Source organism: Ictidomys tridecemlineatus, chromosome 2 (assembly GCF_052094955.1).
Source record: "Ictidomys tridecemlineatus isolate mIctTri1 chromosome 2, mIctTri1.hap1, whole genome shotgun sequence".
Taxonomy (NCBI): Eukaryota; Metazoa; Chordata; class Mammalia; order Rodentia; family Sciuridae; genus Ictidomys; species Ictidomys tridecemlineatus.
Window position 1 is genome coordinate 219,125,386 of NC_135478.1, and position 23,319 is coordinate 219,148,704.

The window sequence follows — 23,319 nt, forward strand, 5'->3', positions numbered from 1 at the left end:
TTGGCACCTCAGGCCAGGAGACCCAGCCTCTGATTGCTGTCTTATAGGCGAGATCCTGCCTTGTCTCACAGCGCTTCAGGAGAGAGCCAGAGGGGCCAGGGGATGGGGCCATTTTCCATTGTGTGCGTCTGGGTGCTCCTGGCTGCAGACCTGAGTGCAGGTCTGATGACCAGTGGGGGAGGCCACTCGGTGGGTGGAGGGAGGAAGAGAGAGATGAAGCACTAGAGCACCATGGGCAGAGAAGGTGCTCCCTAATCCCAGTCTTGGACAATGCCCCAGGGACAGCCTCTACCCTGGCAAGTGTCCCTTCTGCTCCCTGCAGCCTCCTGTCAGTGTCACTCATGGACTCCCTCCCCAGAAATTAGCTCAGTTTGTTACCCCCCTGCAACCACTGTCTGTGCCTTCGCTTCCACCAGCCTTTGTGTTCCAGACCCCTCTGCAAGCCTGGTGGAGCAAAGGCCCAGGTGGGTTCTCGTACCACGTGGACAGGCTGAGACTCTGCGCTGCATCCTGAGGAATTCCCAGTACCCCTGGATGAGCTGGTACCAACAGGATCTCCAGCAGCAGTTTCAGTGGCTGGCCACTCTGGGAAGCCCTGGGGACAAGGAGGCTATATCCCTTCCAGGAGCCAATTACCTGGCCACACGAGTCAGTGACACTGAGCTGAGGCTGCACGTGGCCAATGTCACCCAGGGAAGAGTCCTGTTCTGTACTTGCAGCAAAGACACAGTGAGAAACCCTCCTGGGGCCTTTGAATAAAAACCACATACACACAGACACCCTGGTTTCTAGGATCTCTTCTGCCTGCTTTCTCCTCACCTTCACCCTCCCTTCTTGCTCTAACCACAAGTGGAATCTCCTGCTGATTTACCATTTGATTTTCTCTGCTTAAACAGCACAGCAATCTCATCCCAGCTGCTAGAGGGCTTGAGTGTGAACACTTGTGTGTGTTGGGGAAGGCTCTTATCCCACCTAAACCTCAATCAACTAGCAATAGTTGTTCTTTCCATAGTTTGCATACATAAAAAGCATATTGCATGATAATGTGGTATCAATCCCAAAGGGGAGAAACCTGGAGAAACTCTGGAAGCACAATAAAGGCATGGGCGGAATTGCTGAGTGTGTAGCCTCCCCTTCACACCCCTAGAATAAACTCCTATTTTATTTTTCTGATGACATCTCCATTCTCATTACTCATACTTAACTCCTTACACCTCAGACTCAAGCTTATCTTTAAGACAGTAAGACCTCCCCAAAGAGCAAGGTCTGGATCTGCAGGGGAGGGATTCCTGAATATTGTCCCATAAAGCCACGAGTCAGAACTGGCTCTGAGGTCATTCTTAGAGCAAGGAGTGGAATGAGGAGGCACAAGCTCCAGGCTAAGGGTTGGGTAGTACCTTGGAAGCTTGGAAGTGCAGAATGAAGAGGGATGGAGGGAGGGAGGGAAGGAGAGAGAGAGAGAGAGAGAGAGAGAGAGAGAGAGAGAGAGAGAGAGAGAGAGAGAGCCACTCTGCTTCTAGATTGAATGTCTGTATCCCAGGGGTGTAGACCACGTGGGCACACAACCAGGATGCAGGTGGCAATGAACAGCTGCAAAGGCAGATCCAAAGTACCCGATCACTAATGGTGCTGTGGGTTGTGTGGTAGGCTGTTTCCTAAGCCCCTGTGATTGAGGAGTTTTTCCATTAGGGGTCACCATTCACCCACTGTTCTCCATGATGTGTGTGGTGTTGGTTGGGAGGCCTAGCACACTGGAAGGGGCCTCCTGTATTCTTCCCTTCCTTCCCTCAGCCTCCTGTGTGTCACCCCCACGCTCTCTTCCCACAGAAAGATCTCCAGATGGGTGTCATCTGGCGGCAATATTGCATTGGTGCAGCCTGGGGCTGGGCAGGCCAGCTTGGGTGCCACCACCCTTGTCCAGGTTTGCATGTTCCTGATCTTTCCTAAAACATTATGTGCTGTTGAAAAAGATGGCTTTGTTGTGTGACAAAGTGGGGACAGAGGACAAACAGGCTTTCTTCTCATGACCCAAGGGACATTCTGAGACATCCATTCTTAACTTCAAATAATTCTCCTACCTTCCTGACCATAACAGCTAGAATCTCATTAGTATTTCTTTGGATTACAGTTCTGTCGATAATTAGATTAGAAACAGACCAGAAGAAGTAAATCTGAGGGTTCCCTCAAATAGTTTTTAACACTGGAACATGATTCCCCCGTCACTACTTGAAGGCACAATCACCTTGTCCGAGTGGAAAACAGAACTTCAAAGTCTAGATGGAGATGTAGAGAAGTTGGAGAAACAGATAATTTGAAAAGGCTTCTCACTGGCTGGAGAGAACCTTGGTGAGGGTCACAGATACCCACTGGGAACTGGAGAGGGTGGGACATGTTTGCAGGAGGAGGAAAAACGAGAGCATGAGGAACGGCCTCTAGACAGGCTTGGACTGCTACCCTGCTTTGCAATTTCAACCTGTCATGACCCAGCCATGAGAGGTTGCAGAAAAATATCTGCTGTATGTTTTATGTTTAAAATTCTCTCTCTCAGTCAGGCTGTATAAGGCCCTGAGTAGGAGGAAGTTACATATCAGAATGTTCTTTGGCTCTCTGATTCTGATTAATTTATTTTACATAGTTTCTCCTCTGGTTGGAGAAAGATAAAGACAGGTGCTACATTGAAATGTTTGTGTGCCCTCCAAAATGTATGATGAGATTCAATCCCCAGTGCAGTAGGAGCCCTTAGGAGATGACTAGCACCTGAGGGATCTATTTTCATGGACAGGAACAGTGCCTTGTCAATGTGCTCCAAGGAGAGAACTGATGTTTTTGTTTTGTTTTGTTTCTTGCCTTTTTGCTTTCTGCCACGTGAGGATACAGAAAGAAGGCCCTCACCAGACACCAACACAATGTCATGATCTTGGAGTTGTCAGTCTCCAAAGCTGTAAGATATAAAGAAATAAATTTCAGTTGTTTTTAAACTATCTAGTCTCAGGTATTTTGTAATAGCAGCACAAATGTACTAAGACAGTAGCTATAAAGAAATGGTAACAGATTCCCCAATCCTCCTGCTTATTGAATGCCAGCTGTGTACTAAATACCATGGCACATAACTTTGGTAAGTCCTCTTTTTCCTTCTCAACGATCCAGAGACATATGATTTGTCCCACTTTATAGATAAAGAAAGCAGGACCAAAGAGGCTAAGTTAGCTAAAGGTAGAAGAGAGTGCTCTTTTTAAAACTCTTATTATAATGGACTTGAGTCTTTTGGTCTTGGTGAAAACAGAGGTAATAGATGATCTAAGAATTGGATGTGCTCTCTGTGGAGGTGCTGATGGCAGAGATCAAAGAGTGGGGAGGATGGAAATTATAGAAGGGAATCCATTCACCAAAGCCTATTGGAATGAGGTAGAAAGGGCAAGCTGGCAGAGTCCAGGCCACGTGGTGAGCAAGGGCACTGCAGGTTGAGGAGAGGCTGCGTGGAGAGGAAGAAACTAGCTGTGATTCCTTGGGAAGGCTGGCAGTGGATGCTGGGGCCCCGCAGGGGATTTCAGAATCATCGGGGAGATAAGGCAGAGTCTTGGGCTTGTAAAAGTGGGACAGTCAAAACAAGATTGTCAAGACAAAGGTAGTAGTAATAGAACTGGGATGAAAAGGGGACTTCGTTGCATGGTTGAATGAACAGAAGTCCCATTGTTTTACTGGGAAGGGGTAACAGCAAGCATGGCTTGGTGACAAGTCACTGGACCCAGGAGGATGTTTGAATTCTCTCAACTAAAATAGGACTGGCCCCCTGTTTTGAGATGCTGACATGGGGCTCAAGAGACTACAGATGTGCCAAATAGATGAATAAACATAGGGATTTAGGGGTATAAAGGGGGAAAAAGGCAAAAGCAAATTTTCATGTGCACTTTGTAGTCAAAGCAAATCCTACCTGTGATTTTTAACAACTTAATAATTATTTTGAAAAACAAATCAAAAGACTGGGAAAGAGAGACAAAGAAAAGACATTTGTTTTCATGATAAATGCATTTGATTTTGTTCAAAACAACAGAAATCCAAAAATAAAATTTATTTTATATATGTTTTCCCCAAAGGATAGAATTTTGTTTTTTTTTCTCTATATTTTTTATTGGTGCACTGCAGTTGTACATATTGATTGTGACAGGTTGTTACATATTCATATACACAAACAATAGATCATCAGTATAATTTGGTCAGTATTATTCCCCAGCACTTGCTCCTGAAAAACCAGCCTCTATCTCAGAGCAAAGCCTGTCCAAAAAAGGGACATGACCTTTGTCCTTGGAAAAACCCACAGAGCACTCCTAGGCACATTCCCACCCTGCTAAGTTGTTTATCTACAAATAACAGGAGAGATCTGCTTCCTCAGGTGTCCCCGTCAGGTGTCCCTGACTCGGTCAGGCTAGGTGGAGATCCATAGCAACCCCCTAGCAGCCACCAATCAGCATGAGACAGGGAAATACCTGGGATGCCCGATGACCCTCCCAGTGGTTTATGGTGGTTGATAACATGTTGGGAAACCATGTAGTTCAGCACGTACACCCCTCTTGGCTCAAACCAATCAGTTCAAACCAATACCCCTTTTGTTCTGACCAATCACCCCTACCCAACTTGTTCCCGCCAGTGAATGTGCTAATTATGTTTTAGAGTTGTTATTTGATTTTCCCGTGGTGTGTGATGATTTGCTATGATGTATGTGAAGTCCCTGCCCTCTCCAAGAAAATGTATAAAAATGCTGCAAACCCTGGGCTCGAGGCCTCTCAGCGTCACCAGTTGCTGTGTGTGCACGTGGAGGACCGAGCTAGCTCGCAATAAACACCTCTTTGCTGCTTACATCAATCTTGGGTCTCTGGTGGTCTTTGGGGGTCCTGAATTCGAGCATAACACTCCCTGCGCCCCCTCACTTGAAGTCCCTTTCCTTTACTGATCTCTCTTTGATTTTTAGTATATATACATCAACTTTGTTTTCCCTTTTCCTCTCTAGCTTCTGCATGAAAGAAAACATACAATCCTTAACCTTCTGAGTTTGATTTATATTACTTAACCTAATGGTCTCTAGTTATATGCATTTTCCTGCAAATGCCATGATTTCATTTTTCTTTATGGCTGAACTAAACTCCAATGTGTATATATGCCACATTTCTTTATTTATTCATCCATTGAGGGACCTAGGCTGGTTCTGTCGTTTGGCTGTTGTGAATTGTGCTGTTTTAAAAATAGGTATGCATGTTTCACTGTATTAAGATGACTTCAATTCTTCAGGAAAAAATTGAGAAGTGGCATTAACTGGGTCACCTGGTGACTCCATACCTAGTCTTTTGAGGAGCTTCCACACTGATTTCCATAGTGGCTGGGCTAGAAATTGCATATATTTCAAGTGTGTGATTTGATGATGAAATGACCATCACACTCAAGCTTACTAACATACTCCTCATCTCACAGTTATCTTTTGTGTGTGCCTGGCAAGGACACTTGAGATGTACCACCTTAGAAATGTCAAGGAACGGTGCAACGCAACATTGTTAATTATAGTCACCGTGAATATTAAACCTCCAAGCTCATTAATCTGATATATATGAAACTTTTTGTACCATTGACTAACACTTTTCCCACCCCTGAGGCCCTAGAACCACTCCATGCTTCTAAGAGTTTGACTGTTTTAGTTCCCCTATGTACATGAGAACATGCGGCAGTTGTCTTTCTGTGCCTTAACGTAATATTCGCCAGGTTCTTAACATAATGTTTTCTTAGCCTAACGCTCTTCAGGCTGATCCATGTTATTGATACTTACCTTGACAAGTCCTTGCTTCCCGAATGTTGAAGTATAACACCCGAGAAGCACACTGAGACAAGTGCAGAGAAGCACCCCAAGGCAAGTGCAGAGTGGAAAGGAAAAGGCTTTACTAAAGGACAGCAGAGAAGAACCCCCACCCCTGCCCCCCCACCGCCCACCCAGGAAGAAAGGGAACTGAAAGGCAGAATCCCTGGGTTGAGGAGGTCTCATCCCTTTTTTATATCTGAGGTCTTTATTCCTGTCCTTTATCTTGCTTATTTTCCTTTATCCTGCATATGACGGGGGAGGCAGGTGGAAAGGCAGGTGGAATTGATTAGCATCTCCCTATCTGCTGGGAGCTGCCTCATTAACAGTTCTTTGTGTGTGTGTGTTGGGGGGGGGGAGGGCTTGGGGACATTAACATTTCAATCTCCCAGGTGTAGTTTCTGATTTCCCAGACTCAGATGGGAATCTATTTTTCTCTATTAAACTGTATATCAGACCTGATTTAACCTAGCTACACTAACTACCTATCTTGAAATCTGGCTTCATTATTGTGAATGGAAATATCTCCTGTTTCAAGGATAATATTCGTTTAAGGATAATATTTCCTTTATCTATTCATCTGGTGGTGCACATTTAGGTTGTCTCCATGTCTTGGCCATTGTGAATAATGCATCAATGAACACGGAAATACAGATATTCCCCTCAAGGTACAGTGTTGGAGACCAGCTCCAACAGGGGGTCTCAGGAGACTAATGGATGGTGAGGAGTCAGCGAAAGAGGGGGTGGAGAAACAACACAGACACCAAAGTGAAGGTGTTGATCCCAATCTTGTGAAGTTGATCATATATACTTTTCATTTTGGCAGGCTCACAGTGCTTTGTGGTTACAAAACAGAAATCATTATTCAAAGAAACAAAATATTACATAGTTACAATTAGAATAGAAGAATGTATCTTGGCTTATGCATAAGCAAGCATTTGTACTTTCAGTTTGAGTTTTGCTTTGAGCTGTTTCTGCTTAGTTAACTTTTAATAATAGTTACAAATGTCCCAAACTATTGGCCTATACCTTGACTATTCTTTCTTGACTTACTGACTGGAACTGGTGCCATGGTTACGGCAAGTAGTTGACTTGTTATTAATTTTAATCAAACAAAAGTAAGAGCACAAACCATTGTGCACAGGAACAAGAACAAGTTGCCCAGTACTAAGCACTAATCTATCTTCTTAACATTAATTTTTCTTCTCTAGATTTTAATTTAATTTCTCAAAAACTTCCTTGACAGGAATACAGGGAGTTTTTCATTAGACATTAACAATTTACACTCCACAGCTGAATCATTGCATTTAGGGCAAACAGATCTATGCTTTAGAAGTAGTTGCATTAATTGGGAAAGTCATGTTTTTTCCTTTATACTTAATGGTCATATGAGAAATTGCAACTATACTTATTAAAGGAATACAAAAACAAATCAGCCCATTCCCAGAAACATACTGCACTCCTCCAGAGGATGGACGCCTTGCTCCATCCACCTCAGTAGGGCCTTGCCATTGCCTGAGTCAGGGAAGGGGCGCAGCAGTGCAGACTTTTGAATATATGTCCAAAAGTGGGTTATTATGTCCTATGGTAACTATTTTTAATTCTTAGGGCCCTCCGTAATATTTTACATAATGATGCACTGACAATGAATAAATGTTCTTCTTTCTCTGCATCCCTGCCACCACTTGTTATCCTTCTTGGTTTTGAGAATAGCCATTTAGCAAATGTGAGGTGATATCTCCTTGTATTTGTGATTTCTATTCACCTGATGATTAGTGATGTTGAGACTTTGGTTTCGCTTGATATATTGGTATCAATTACATGTGTGCTACTGTGACAGGACCGCCCCTTCCAGGGATGCTTGAGGAAAATGAATTCTTAGGAGACAGAAGTTCAATTAACATATCCAGTTGTTCTCTTTCCTGAGATTAAGATTGATATGAATTTCTGGGGAGTTGCTAGGGCTCTGTCCTTATAGGCACTCAGAAGGAGCAAGATGGGAGGAATGGGAACAAATTCTTTGTGGAAGATTTACGTATTGTAGTAGAATTTTTCAAGGTCAACTTGGAGCAGGATAATAATTGTGTCCCCTGAGAACTCTCACATTAAGTACTCCTCTTCAGAAGATTTTGGTGATCCAATGGACAGGACAATCTGTTCTCAACTTCCTCCATATGCTTCCAAATGCTTGTGAAAGAGCTTCATGAACAGTGAACAATAGAGACAAGTGGGCCACGTGCATGGCTGAGTATCAAAGACTTCTTGTAAGTCTGACCCCGACACCACTACTCTTGTAGACCTACAGTCAACAACCTACATCAGTTATCAACATCAGTTTACCACTGTATCCCATGTTTCCCATCTGCCACATGGAGGTAAGGGGGGCCTTTCTGTCTCAGCATAGTAGCTATTTGTCTTCACTATCACCAGTGCCCTAGCATCCTCATTCTCAAATTTCGTGAATATCTTATGCATTCCACAAAAAAGGAATATATTCAGCAACTGAGGAAGTCCCCTCCTAGTTCTCATGGTGAAACCTGGGGATGGCACACAGGTCTGTGGAATTCAGGGACCTCACATTTGTTGCTACCCAGAATCAACTGGTCTTATACAGCATTAATGTGACCTGTTGAAATCTTTGCACCAGTTCAAGCTGATAAACATCCTCAGAGGTTGAGGTGGTCTCTTGCAAAATTGTTTCAATGCCACTTATTTCTCCATTAACTAAAATTTTAGTTAATGAAATATATGAATGTGAAGCTCTCATAATTGTGCTTAATAATTCATACACCAAACTCTTTTTCTAAGCATCCCAAGCTAGGCATAACTGATTCAGTAGTTTTAGAACCTTTGAGAGGACAATGTATTTTGAAACTTAGGTTTCCTGAGACAGGTTCTCTTCTGTCCCAGCTGTACTGAAAAGCTAGCGGCCATAGGCTGAACTCACTGGAACCTGTTTTTAGCTTCTGCTTTGTTAACCCTCAGTCAAATAGCCACAGAACTCTCTCCTGTAAACCTACACATTAAAATGCTCTGGTGGTTACCAGAGCTGCAGAGTTGAGATGAAAAGAAAAGTAAAGAGGAAAGAAAGAAGCCAAAGTGACAGCCAGGAGAAAGTAGAGCTTCTAGGCCAAATGCTGTAATATAAGAGGCAAGCTTGCATTAAGAAAATTGGGCCTGGATTCTGTTTGTCTGCCACATCACAAACCCCAAGTAACTTTTATAGCAACCTCATTTGTCTCAAGTAGACACCCAGAATCCTGTAAAAAGACTGGGTGAAATCTATCCATGCCTGGTGTAGAATCCTAGGTGCACACACAGAAATGAAGTGCAATGCCCTCACAGTCCCCATGTTTGAACACTTCTCCCCACCCATTCTTCTATTTAGCCCACTCCTTGTTAGAATGCCTCTTTCCAATCGTTGTGTTAAGATTCCAAAAACACATGTTGTGTAACTCAGGAAGTAATAGAAAGTGGGATACCCCACGTGAGGATGGAGTGGCCCTTTTGTCTGTTTGGAGAGAATACCATGTCCACTTCAACAACCCAAATGGTCTAAGAAGTTTTAAGTTTTCCATCTTCATTTATGTGGGAGGAAAGGGTTGCTGTATATGAGTGAACAAGTAAGAGTTATACATGGCACCATCCCAGGAATCCATTTAATTAAGTCTGAGGTTGGACGTGGGAGACGCTGTGTCACATGCTGTGGAACCCTCAGTTGTTTTGGATTGTACTTTGAATCCAGGACAAGTAGTGAAAAATACTAGCATAGATGCCAACATCGGCCCTCAAGACACATCCATCTGCAAAAGACAGGATTCCGTAGAGTACTCCATTGCAGACTGCGGGGGCTGCTGAGACTTCCTGCCAGCAGAAAGAAAACCAGGTTACGTTCCACAGTTTCCACAAGGAAGGGGGAAGTTAAGGCAGAAGTAATTAGAACATTTACCCTGCAAGGCACTCTCCTTCCTGGCACGATGCCCACACAGAACATATTCTGCTTGATGGTTTGGGTTCTGTAGCCTCCTTGACAATCTTTCTCAGAGATTACAGAGATGTTCACATTCTGCAGTGAGTCAGGTTCCTTGGCTACAGAAAAGAGAGAAGTTGGACTTCCTCAACAGTTTTCCTACATACTGAATCAGCTTTACTTTCTCTCTTTTTCAACTTATTTCTCCTTCTATTGTAAGAAAGGAAATATTGTGTGAATAGGACAACTGTGGTAGTCAGGATGACCTGGATACAGGTTACCACATTAACAATTTCTTATGATACAAGTGCCTTTCTCTTTATGATTGTGTTTAAATGAATAGCTACTGACAGTCTATTAGGATTTGCATGAAAATTTTGGGCTAAGCTAGCTGGCAGACAGGTAACAGAAAGCTATGTTAACTTGACTTTTTTTTCGGGAAATTTTAATTTTAAGACATAGAAGAAAGCTTAGGTTAGAATATTTAGTTTCAAAATTCATTGATAAAAATGATGGTACCCTTTGACAGTTTTCTGAAGAAATGAATACTATCTAGAATGTTCTCAGTTTAAAATACTTTGTAAGTTAAACTAGGTCATCTCCTGCGTCTTGCATAAGGGAGTTCCGATTTAGCACAGGATTAGGTATATTTCTTGTGCTTATATTTTATTTTTATTTGTTTATTTATTTTTTCGTATTTCAAGGCTCTAAGTTTCTTTATTGCTTCTTTCCACTGAAACCACTTCTATCATACATGAAAGCAGAGATGATAAAAAGATACAGCAGGAAAATGGCTTAAAGGATCCCTTGAGTAATGGAAAGGGAAAGGGAATGATCTGAAAGGGATGAATTTGGAGGCCTGGGAAAAGCTACATTTAGCAGAATTGCAGAAGCTGAGATGAGAGCGTTCAGAAGCATGGCTAATTTCAAGAGAATGCCATTGAATTCAGCAGACATCACACATATTACAGACTCACAGACATCACAAATGTTGTAGCCCCAGGTGGTGACCATGCACATGGTATTCACACGGACAGGATGGTTGGGGAGTTTGACCAGTTTCACATAGTTATTGAGATTAATCACTTTTTTCAGCTTGATCAACATGACGTCATTTTGGATAGATGAGACTGAGAAGTAAGGGTGATAAATCATCTTCTCATAGCCGACCACCTGCACATAACGTTCCCTGCTATCTGAAGGGTTTGTGATCCCCAACACCACTTGGAGCTTCCTGGAATGATATAGATGTTCACAACAGTACTTAACATAGGTGGCTTCTCCATCCTATGGGCCTTCACTAGCCCACAGATGTTTTCCTCTGCCACTGAATGCCCCTCAAAGATCTTTCTAACCCCATTTAATTGGGAGATAGTTCTGGGCAGTGTCCGACCTGAAAACCCAAACAGTAGTGTGGCTTTTTACTCACGGCAAGTTGCAATGTGCAGCTGTGATTACCCAAAGTGGATGGATCAGGGCTCCTACGCAGGGCAAGTAATCGGATTTCAAGTAGACCAAGTAAGAGGGGGTAATGGCACCTGTGTACTCTGGATTATAGGCAAAGGCAACTGGAAAGAGAGACATCAACAAGAAATTCTGAGGTTTCTCAATAGTCACTGAAAAACCAAAGGAGCATTATTTAATAGGCTTCTCCAACCTTCTCTTGATATCTTTAAGTATAAACTAAACCTATAAATTGATTTTGTTCTAAACATGAAGAAAATAATGATAGAAACATATGTTTAAAAAATAAAAAGGGGTTTGCCCTTTTAAGTGACAATAAATATTCTTCAAATAAGCTTTCTTAAATACTTTCTAAATCCAGTGTATGTAATATTAAGTCAACTTTTTTTCTTTGCCAATTTTAGAATACTTTCACAAGTCTTATTTCTTTTCTCCAAAAAAAATAATGCAAGCAGAATGACCTACGCACCAATACAAAGGACTGTTTCATGCTCTGCGGTGCTCATGAATTGGGAAATCCTTGCCTCACTCCCATTCTCTCACCCCAACATTAATCCTGGTCCAGAAAGGTCCAGAGTCAGCTCTTTCTTAGGAGTGGTTCTGGTTGGGGTGTCAAAGTCCTGGCCTCCCCAGAAGCATACAAACCAACCACCTCAGGTCAGGCAGGCAGGCACTGTTACAGGAGAGCTTTGGTGGGGACTGGAGAATCAGTCCTCTGTCTCAAGTCTGCCATGGTGTCTCCTGTCTTGACCCATCTTTCACTTTTCCCCCAGGATTTCTCTTTGGTGAACACAAAGCCAGCTGGGCAGATACTCACGAGACAGGTGTGAGAGAGCCCAGATGAGGATGAGCTTCATGACAGAGGGAGAGCCTTTTGCCAGGATACGTTTCATCTCAGAGTCTCTGGGAAACAAGGAGAGGAGGATGGGGAAATATTAAATCACATAAGGAGCTCTAGGGTTGAAATAAAAGTCTTATCCAAACTCTTTCAGGGTCAGGATTCAGTTACCAAAATGGTGTTCATCTGTCAAACGAGGGGGTTGGTTTCTGCTGTTGGAGGGAAAGGAAACAAGGTTGGTGACTCTGTCCCTGACCCAGCAGGAAGTATTTCTGGAATCCTGGGTCCCCCCAGCTGCTCCTTTCAGGCAAGAAATTACATAACCTGACAAAGTTTCAGTTCGCAGTGTCTCCACAGCCGTGTCCTGTCGGGTTTCTGCAAGCTGTTTTCTGTCTGAACTACACTGACCCCTCCTGTCTCTGTGATGCTGAGCCCCATTTGTGTGACACTGGCTGGATATGCTCAGGCCCCTGGCACTGACATAGCTCCCTCTGCCTAATACTAAATTCCTCTTTGAGATACCTTAGTCCTTTTCTTTCTGTGCCTCTTGAACTGATGTGGGAATCTATTGCTGCTAAGTGCAAAATGATAGAGCCATTAAAGAAAATAGTGACCATTTACTTACAAATCTAAACATGGCCTTGACGTAGAATCCACCAGTGACACTCATTATTACCCAAAAGAGTTGAAAACTTCTGTCCACAAATAAGTCTGCACATGGATGTTTATGGAAACTTTATTCAAAATCACCAATCTTGGAAGAAAACCAAATGTGCTGCATAGTTAAGTGGATAAACAGGTCGGTGCGGACGCAAAGTGAAATATTGTGAAAAATTTTTAAACATGTATTGTTAAGAGAAGAAGGCAGTCTGAAAAGAATATAAAAGTTATGACTCCAATTAGTGACATTCTAAAAAAGGCAAAATTACAGAGACAGATCAAGGGTTGCCAGGGCTTGGGGAGAAAGATGGATGAATAGGTTGATCATAGGGGAATTTTAGGGCAGTGCAGTTATTTTGTATAATACAGGAATGCTATACACAACATTATACATTTGACAATACCCACATACCTGTACAATTTGAGGAAATTATTTAATAATTATACATCAATATTGGTTCATTGATTGCAGCAAGTGTACCACAGTGAAAGATGTTAATAAGAACAGATCACTCAGTGGTAGAGTCTTGGAGGGCATACTGTAATTCTTCTAGTGTTTTTGTATGCTTGGAAATTTTCGTAAAATGCTGGAGAGAAGGTTTTTTAAAATCCCGGTATGTGTCTTAGTGTAAAAAATTCAAGGTACTTTCTAGTCTACATGGTGTGTTAGAAAGGGGTCCCCAGGTATTACACTTTACTTGGGTCTTACAGAAAGGTTGAGAGCTCATATAGTATAAACAGAAGAGAAAAACCAGCCCATGGAGAGGGAAAAACTTTAGCAAAGATGTGAAGACCTACAACTATATGGCATGTTTGTGGAACTATAATCAAGTGTTGAAGAAAGAGTTCTCAGGAAGATAGATAAGTGAGAATCACATAATGAAAGTTTTTTTACAAAAGCCTCACCTGTGTAGCATAAGACTCACCTAATTCTTTATAGGAGACAAGGAGCCAAGAAATTCATGATTTGACAAAAAATTATTGAATCTTTTGGGGTATGGATCCAAGCCCCATGTTTATGCCCTATACAACCCCTTCCCTTGAATGTGAGCACCACATTTAAGAATGTAGTCAAGGTGATGGGGTGTCACCCAAATGATTGTTATTATGTAACAAAGTGTGTATGTGTGTGTGTGTGTATGTGTGTGTGTGTGTGTGTGTGTGTGTATGTGTGTGTAGCTAGTGTAGAAATACAGGATCTTAATGCTGGTTTGATGAAGTAGTAGCTGTTTAAGAAGCCATTTTGAGGATACACAATGGTTGGGAACCTTTGTCAACTAAGGGACAGCACAAGGATCTGAGTCTGGCTTTCAGCTGACAGCCAGCAGAGAGTCAAGGTCCTGTGTCATATAAACATAAGAAAATGAATTCTTCCATTTGCATAAGCACAGAAGCAAATTCTTCCCCTGCAGGCTTGTTAAGACAATGCAGCTAAGTCTGGCCTGGACTAAAACTGAAAGATGAGAAATGTGTGATGATGTTTGAAGCCGTGCTGTCTCCGGTGAGGATTTTAATGCAGCATTGGAAAGTTAATACAAATGTATCCTGTGGGCTGGTGTTTTCTCAGATATCAATGATTTAATGGTAAGGGAGATGAGGATCTTGTGCTCATCATAGTCTAATTAAGGAGACAGATGTCATAAGAATCATCATCATGAATGTCATGGTGTGGGAAGTGAAGTGGGGCAGAGAAACATTTAAAAGAAGATGCCCTTTGGGAAGTGATTTCTGAGACTTGAAGGATCAGTAGAAACTAGACAACTGAACAGATGAGGAGAAGTCTCTGGAAAGTAGGTCAAAAGAGCAGAGTATGAGCAGAGACACCAGCAAGGAGAGACAGACCAGAGTCACAGAACAGATATTTCAGAAAACCTACAACTGAAGAGAGAGCAGTCAGGGAGTGGGTCTAGGAAGCATGTCTTTGAGAGGATTTATCTGGCTTAAGTGATGGCAGGAAGAAGTCTTCAGAGAGGAAAGGTCAGATAGGAGGTACCAAAACACACAGGAGAAATTTGTTCTTATATTCTACAGCAGTGAATAGTGTAGAACATGGTATCTTATGATCTATTTCAAAATAACTAGAAGGGTCTTGAAGTTTCCCTACATATAGAAATAATAAACACTCAAATACATGCATAAATAAATTCTATGCATGCAAATATATGCATACAAATACATGCATAAATAAATCCAAGCCAAAAAGAAGATATTCATCAATAAAGCAAGTCTGTAAGGAAGTTAGGGGAGATGGGTATGTTTGCAGATTTGATGGTGGCAGCTGTCGTAGAAGATGTCTCCCCTGCTCCCAAGCCAGAAGGCATCTGCTAAAATTGAGCATTGCATCCAAGGTGTGAGAAGAGAGGAGATGCTCTGAAATGGTGCTGTGAAGTTAGGCAAACAATTGACAATTGACTTGAAAAATACAGAATTAACTGCTATAGACATTTCAAGACATGCTCAGTTGAGGGCTTTATTTATTTTTTTAAATCATGGGGTCAAAAATACAGATGTGATTCATTAAGGGGGCAAGGAATTAGCACCAGAAGTGGGGGACACAGGAACAAAGCTGGGAAAGAAAGCAGGTTGAGAGAGACTCACATTTTGAATGGGGCCAGCGGTTATAGGATTCATGGAATCTTACTACATTCTTTCTCTTCCTCTATCATTTATTTTCTACCTTCAGGTGCTACTCATTTCCGTGTATTTTTCCAGAACATATCACACTTTCACACTTTTATTTGCTTTTCTGATACCTCCCCCCAATGGTCTGCCTCCTTGATAGTTCCTCCTGTGATTCCATCTAAATGCTTAGATTTATGCCCTTAGAGATTATTGTTCAACTCCATGATCACAGTTGCTACAAGAATGGACTAACCAATGACAAAGGTCATTCCATACCCTTGCATGTACCTCCAGCGAATGCAGTGTGTACTAAATGATTGGTGGTACCATGATTTTTGTATGAATGAACAAAGAGTTGGGGTGTTGCTAAATTTCTCATCATTTCAAAGTTCACATGATAAAGAAAGCAGCAGTCATGACAAATTTCTGGTGCCTTTTTGTTTTTATTGAATATATTCCCCTTGAACCATGTTCATGAAGAGAAAAGATGAAGAATTGTAGATCCAGTGTAGAAAACATGAAGAGATCAGACTGAGGGGATGGGGGACAGGCACCTCAATAGGATTCCATGATTTTCATGATCCATCTTGAATAGGCATAAATTTCCGTAAAGAATCCCTCATTTCCCAGAGTATAACCTGCTTTTGCCCAGGTCAAGATTCCATGCAACCTCCCACTGCAGATGGCTGGAGCAGCGGAAACTTCCTGCCAGGGAGAAGGAACACATTGATGTAACTTTGTTGTCACACAAGAGTAAACACTATGAAGTAATGCACTATAGTAGCAAAATCGTCTAAGGGAATGGATTTCTACTGCTTGAGAAGTGACAAGCCTCTCTTCACATGCAGAGAAGTCTCACCCTTCTCAGTTTAAGCTTAATCCAACCTGAGTGTAAGAAAGGGAAAGGACAGATAGATGGTGACCCCAGGCTTTGGGGATTAGCACCCTATTGTCATCTCTCTGCCCCATGGAGCCCACACTGTCTTACCATATGGAACATACCTTTACTTTAGTTATGAGGCTTAGAGGTTGTCCCACACACATGATGTTTAATTTTGGTTTTGGTTCTTCTTCTTGTTGGAGCACATCCTGGCAATCACTGGCAGAAAGAGGATGTTGGCTTATCCATGTGAGGATATCTGGGTCACTGACTGTGGGAACGAGAAGGCAAGTGGACTCCAGAGTTTAGCTCCTTATCCCAAGTGCCCTTATGATCAACCCCTATGTTGGAGACAAATTCATCCCTGAGAATATCTCAACCCACATTCCACCCTTCTTGAGGTTCTTGGTTCAGAATCTGTGTGGGAGAAGCAGATTCATAAGTCCCCTTCCACCAGTCACCACATCTTTAATTTTCTCTCGACTGTGAATAATGTATAGACCTTTGAAACAACCGTGTAAAGACGATGAGTGGCCACTAGAAGAAAGATAGTAAAAAGGCCATGTCTCTGTGGTCTACACAACATCTTTTCCTTTTAGCATCTACTTCATTTTCTTTACATTGGTAACTATGTTTATGGTGTAGAACTGCTTTTCAAATTGAAGTCATGGGTTGCCAATGATTGAGAAATGCCACATCAGGTTATTTTGCTGTAAGAACGTCATAGAATATATTTCACAGACCTAGATGGGACAGTCCACTCCACACCTGGGCTTTGGGGGATAGCCACTGCTCCTAGGCTACAAACACATATGGCAAGTCACTGTACTGGACAGTGCAGGTAGATTGTACCACAATAGTAAGGATTAAAGTATGTAAATATATCTGAAAAGATAAAGTGAAAAACACGAGGCAATAGGAATTTTTCAGCTTCATTATAATTTTAAGGGACCAGTGTTGTATGTCTTCCATCACTGAAGCATATGGTACATGATTTCAAATAGATTATTTATAAACTGATCACTTAGAAGCGTGCTATCTGTATGTAAAGACATATTTCTCCTTCAGAAGTCATTTTGTTCATCTCTTTCATAGCAATTGTTTTTTTACACTGTCAATTTCAAGATGCAGGGACTCTAGCTACAGGGTTGTATAATTTTAATCTCTGGTAGAGAGTATGAAGGAAGAAGAAAAGAAACAAAAAGTGATCAGAGACTGATCATATTAAGCCTGGTGGCTCTTAAGGAGCAGGATTTTTCTGATAGAGTATATCCAAAAAAATGCCCCAAAGCAGATTAAGCCAAAAAGTCTCAGAACAGAAAAAACAAAACAAAACAAAACAGAGAGAAGTTATGTTTAGTTTTATATGTCTAATTAAGATATGTTTAACAAGCTAGATGAAATAAATTACTTGAAATAAAAAAATTCTTGGGGCTGGGGATGTGACTCAAGCGGTAGCGCGCTTGCCTAGCATGCGTGCGGCCCGGGTTCGATCCTCAGCACCACATGCAAAAAACAAAGATGTTGTGTCCGCCGAGAACTAAAAAATAAATATTAAAATTTAAAAAATAAATAAAAAAATTCTTAATAAATATCAGAAACCCTGATATTTATTATATCAGGAGAGGAGTGGTCCCTCACTATAATTGACATGTAGAGCCCACACCATAAAAACCTTTGTGTGGTTTTATTTTATTTACAAATGGTATATAAAGGAATGCTTTTGTAAGGTGGGATCCAAATTGCTTTGAATAAGACTTAAGTTAAGGACAAAAATCACGTTGTAATTTTTTGTTCAGAAAATATATTCACTTAAGATTCCCAGGTACTTTGCTTTTAAATTGAAATGTGAAATTGCAACACACTGAAAATATAAAAATTCTCATTTCTTTTCTTTTTTTTTTTGCTTTTAAATAACAATTATTTTAAAAGTCCCACATTATTTGTCTTCACAGAACAAACAGACCAGCTGTGGGTGCCAGATGCAGGGTTTAAACCTGATTCAACAGGTTTTGACAATACTTAAAGAGAACATAAGTGGTTATTAGCAGCCACATGAAGTTATCTGCCAACAGGGACCAACAGATTCACTAACTTTCTTTACAAAGTACCCATGATAAGACAGACATCTCCCATAGACATCAAATCTCTCTGCTCATCCAAATTTGGGCTCACAGAGGAGGATGTGTGCCTACAACATGGGTGGTGACCATAAGGTATGTGTGGCCAGAAAGACACCTTCAGAATATCATAATAATCAACTCTCTACAAACCACCCAAGTCTTCTGCCTCTACAGGGAGATCTCAGATGTATCAGGAGGGATGAGATTACTAATACCCTCCACACTGTATTTGTCTGACCTCTTCCTATTCCTGTTGCTCCCATGTCTTCAGAGAGGCCTGACAGGTCACCCTATATACTGTTCCCTTATATTGCAGCTTGATATTCGGTTTTGTGCTTTATTTTTGGCCATTTACTTATTTTCGGTGGCTTCCTCTACCAGGAATGTAAGCTCCAAGTGGGAAAACTGATCCCCCTATATTTTTAAAGTTCAGAATTCCCTGGACTCTGGCTTTAAATTGTTCTACATATACAACAATTAGTGCCTGCTCCATTTGTTGGTGTCAGATTAGCTGCCCCATAGCCAGTCTCCAAATTTTATCTTTGACCTCCAATCCTGGCCACATAAAGCTTAGCAGGAATCCCTCCAGGAGCAAGAACATTGCCTCATACCAGCTCTTTCCATCAAGTGTATCTGACCTCCTTTTCCCAGCTCCAACCTCCCCAGGATGAAGAGCACTCACAGTTTTTGTAGTCATTCCAAGTCCAGGTGGGGATGAAGCAGGACTCGTTAGATGAGATGGGCTCCAACGCTATGGCAATAGTCCCCACATACTTGTTGAGTGCCACAGGTTTGGAGAGTTTTATCATCATCAGGTCATTTTCCAGAGAGTTTGTATCAAAGTCAGGGTGAATCATAGTCAATGAATAATTTCGTACCTGCTCTTTTTTATTGTTGATGCTGGGTTGATAAACTCCAAGTCGAATTTTGATGCTTTGGAAGGAAAAAAAAAAGGCAAGGAAATGGGAAAGAGGAGAGTCAAGAATGTCATCCTGCAAAAAAGGTCAGAAGTCACCTTCTCCTATCATCTTAATTTCATTTATTAACCTGAAAGCTGCAGTGATGTATCTTTGTCTGTAGAATAATAACTGTTGACAGGACCATTGTATTACAGACATGCTTTTATGAAGCCTGACCTGTAATGCACTCAAGAGTCAGTTGTTAAGATTTGGATAATCTGAATTAGTAAGTGGTGGGATGGTACCTCGATCAGTGATTCCACAGTGCTTTGTCTACTCTACACTGTCTTGACCCGTACATGGGACATGGGACACACTGTTTCTGGATATTCCTAGGTGTTTTGATGGTTTTCCCAGGCCCATATCACTATACTTACCATGTCTTGTCTAGATTGATCAAAGACTCATGGGATTCTACTAGTAGTTTGTTGAGACTGCTAGAAGCCTTTTTGCTTATAATCCCTTAGAATCCCCATTTAGACTCACCTACTTCCATTTTCAGCAGTCTAATCATACAACATATCTAATCATTCCTGGGCTCCTAATAACCTGCCCAAAGCAGTTCACATGTTAGATATGGGTGATAGAAAGAATGTCTGATTTTCCAACTCTAAGTCCAGGAGGATGAGAACTGACTTATTTCCTTTCTGTTCCTCCTGATACAGAGGCCAGGCTTTCAATCTGTGTTGGAATAAACTGTCTTGACAATCAGGTGGCTGAGAGTTGTAAGTTTGAAATGGCCCTTTATACTCCTGCAACTGAGTAGGACTCCATTCGCATGACACATTTGCATGCCCAACAAAAGTGCAGATGTGACATTATTGTGCATCATTATTGTGCATGACGCCCTCCTGCCCTTCTGTTAGCTGCATGGTGAGACTCTGCTTAAGAGGCAGGGGCAATTCTTATCCTATGAACATCCCCTGACCAATACCATTTGGCCAAATACCCTACTATCTTTTCTACCTCAGTGACTATAAACATAGTGATTCCTGGGTCTGGAATACCCTTCCCACTTTATTTGTCTGACTGCTTCCTCTTCCTATTGCTCTCATGCCTTCAGAGAGGCCTGACAGGTCACCCTATACACTGCTCCTTTATATTGCAACTTGATGTTCTGTTTCATGCTTTATTTTCGGCTATTTGTTATTTTGGCTTACTTCCTCTACCAGATGTAAGCTCCAAATGGGAAAACTGATTTCCATCCTGTTTCCTCACTGTCTTCTCAGTGCATGAAACAGCTGTTGCTATAGACTAATGATGAGAGAATATTATTTACTTCCCATGAAAATCTTACGATATCTTCCTCTGGATCTCTACTTAAAACACCCGACTGTGTATTCTATTGAAAACAAGCTCCTCTATCTTCATGGATCTTCCAATTTCATCAAAAACTTGCTGGGCTATTTTACCAGACTTACATCTATTTGAATAATCTCCCCCTGATTCCATAAGCAAAGGGCTACTTACGGTAAGGGGCAGTGGGCAGCTGTCAATACCCACTGGGGGTGGATGAGACACCCAACACAGGGCTCTGGGGTGGATTTCAGATAGACCATGTAAGGAATAGTAAAATCATCTTGTGCTTTTTTCTTTTCGTTAGAAACATTTTCCACAATAAGTCCTGTAGAATAAAGGGGTCGTAGAGACAAAGAAGAAAAGAGACTATGACTGACTATGCAGGTGTTCTCTAACGAAAAGTTTTCAAGGATAGTATAGAGTTCTTTAATTTATTCTCGACATTTTAAAAAATAAGAGAAAACCATCCATGCCACCTGAGCTCTACACATTAAGGAATTTGACATGTATTTTTGCTTGAGATGAAATTATATTAAAGTTTGGTGACACTAACTTATGTGCTCATCTCGTGTTGATGAGAAATGCCCATTGACTGTACTGGGTGTTATAAAACTGAAAAAAATTAAATGAACACCCTAAATACATTATTTTAAAAATTAACTTTTGGGCTGGGATTGTAGCTCAGTGGTAGAGTGCTTGCCTCACATTCATGAGGCCCCGGGTTCGGCCTTCAGCAGTACATACAAATAAACAAAAATAAAGATATTGTGTCCATCTACAACTAAAAAAAATATTTTAAAGAATTAACTTTTGACAAGAATGGGGCTAACAAAACAAAAGATTGCCTGACTTGAAAAGAAGTGGGATAACGGGGGGCTTCCTGAACCCCTGACCTGCCTGTCCTCCCTTTCTAGGCCCACATCCTCAAATAACCATCTGCTCTGGGAAAGGAAACCACCAGGCTGTGCAGGAGAAAATCACATGCCCACGAGCTCAAAGAGCAGGTCCCAGGACTGAACAGGGCATGGCAGTGGGTATGTCCTGAGTAGCTCACAGGCATCATAGGGACTCAGAGAGCAGGTCCAGAGGACCAGCTGTGCATCCAGGTGCTTTCTTTCATCTCCTGCAGCAGTTGCTGCTCTCTTTCGTTGCCCTTCCAACCCCTGCATATTGCCCGAGGCAGGAACCAGGCCCAAACTCTCACCAGTTGCACTCAAGAGCACGAGAATGAGAAAATCCTTCATGGCAGACTGCGATCCCTCTATAGCAGAAAGTTGATCCGAAATGAGTCCCAAATCCTTGACAAGAGCAGCTGGGGAAGTAAGAGGTACGGAGAGAAATGAAGGTCTTACGGAAGTCTTCAAACTAGTTCTTATCAAGACCCGTTGTCTCAGGAGCCAACTCAGATGTGGGTGAAGGAGAGGAAGGGACAGACCCAAGCAAGCTCTGGTGCCTCCTCTCTGATCCCTGAAGTCTCCCAAGGCGTCATTATATAACCTGATCCCCTCTTCCCTCCCTCTCTGTGACATAGCCTTTCTTTGTGGTCCCCTCCTTCCTTTGTGACTTTAAACCTCTCTCCCTGCCTTTCCCTGTCGTTTCCTTTTTTTTTTTTTTTCCAAAATCCCTCTGCTGTCTCCACTGACTCACAGAACACTGGGGTATAAAATGCATTGGATAAACCTTTTCTCTTTCTTTTCTCCTCAGTTTGGCGATGAGGAAGTTGCGATTCTCACAGAAGTTAGTGGCAAAGTGGAAACTCGGAACGAGGTCTCAAGATGCCCTGTGGCAAAGTTGAGCTCTGCTTGGACCCTGTGTGCTTCCAGAAAACAGGGAAAGGTAAGAAATTCCCTCACCCTCTGTGTTCTAGAAGATGAATTACCACCAAGAACCTCCTTCCCACCAGACTTGGATCAGACTTTCCATGCACTTGTTCTTTCCTCGTGGCTCCATGAAGACATTTTTTGAGTCACCCCCTGTTGACCTGTTGCAGGTCAATCAGATCTGTCCCCCTTTTCTTGTACCTGCTGATGAAGGCAGACAACAATCCTCCAAGTCCTCCTCTTTCATTTCATGAATGATGAGCTAATATCAAATAGTACATTTCCTTGAAACTAGCTACACTCAAGTAACGTTTTTCTGTTAATCCAATGGACAGAGCTTCCCCACTGTTTGCAAAATAACCCAGAATCTAAATCCCACTACTTAAACTTATTTACCCCTCCCTCTGAAGGTGTAGGACAAAAGTACCCTGCCAACATGCTCTAGATCTTCAGAACTGGGATGCTTTCCTATGGAATAGTGAATAAAACCAAACTTTATACCCACTGCTTTTTCTAGATGTACCACACTCCATTTTGTAAGATAATCTTACCATGATACTTTCCTGTCTCCCAGAGGTAAGTAATAAATCATGGGTTTAACCCCAGATTTTACAGAGATTGAACAAATGCAAAACAGGCAGCCCTGGACTGACCTTTGCCATAGTAAATGAAGAACTGATCAGTTATGAGAGACTATAAAAATAGCATTCCTCTATCTGTAAAAAAATATATACAAACTTAGTTCTTGTGAAATTTAATTTTTAATTTAAAATATGTCATCTGGATATTCCTAAGTGTTCCACTTTGGGGATTCCATTTCTTTAGTATCCAAATCTTTAAAACAT

General features: G+C 41.7%; 2 protein-coding genes across 2 annotated transcripts; both read right to left on the reverse strand.

Moving 5' to 3' along the window:
• Positions 1–9,484: 9,484 nt before the first annotated feature.
• Positions 9,485–12,199, reverse strand: LOC101965707 (serine protease 58). The gene is made up of 5 exons (XM_040291143.2): positions 12,091–12,199; positions 11,239–11,377; positions 10,787–11,043; positions 9,789–9,928; positions 9,485–9,703 (listed from the first exon to the last, which is right to left on the reverse strand). The coding sequence occupies exons 1-5, from the start codon at positions 12,164–12,166 to the stop codon at positions 9,554–9,556; spliced, it is 762 nt and encodes a 253-aa protein (XP_040147077.2). The 5' UTR covers positions 12,167–12,199; the 3' UTR covers positions 9,485–9,553.
• A 3,687-nt stretch (positions 12,200–15,886) lies between these two features.
• LOC101968019 (putative inactive serine protease 58) lies at positions 15,887–21,898 on the reverse strand. The gene is made up of 5 exons (XM_078027886.1): positions 21,640–21,898; positions 20,826–20,979; positions 19,079–19,329; positions 16,396–16,544; positions 15,887–16,098 (listed from the first exon to the last, which is right to left on the reverse strand). Exons 1-5 carry the CDS (start codon positions 21,896–21,898, stop codon positions 15,949–15,951), a joined length of 963 nt encoding a protein of 320 aa, XP_077884012.1. The 3' UTR covers positions 15,887–15,948.
• Positions 21,899–23,319: the final 1,421 nt, after the last annotated feature.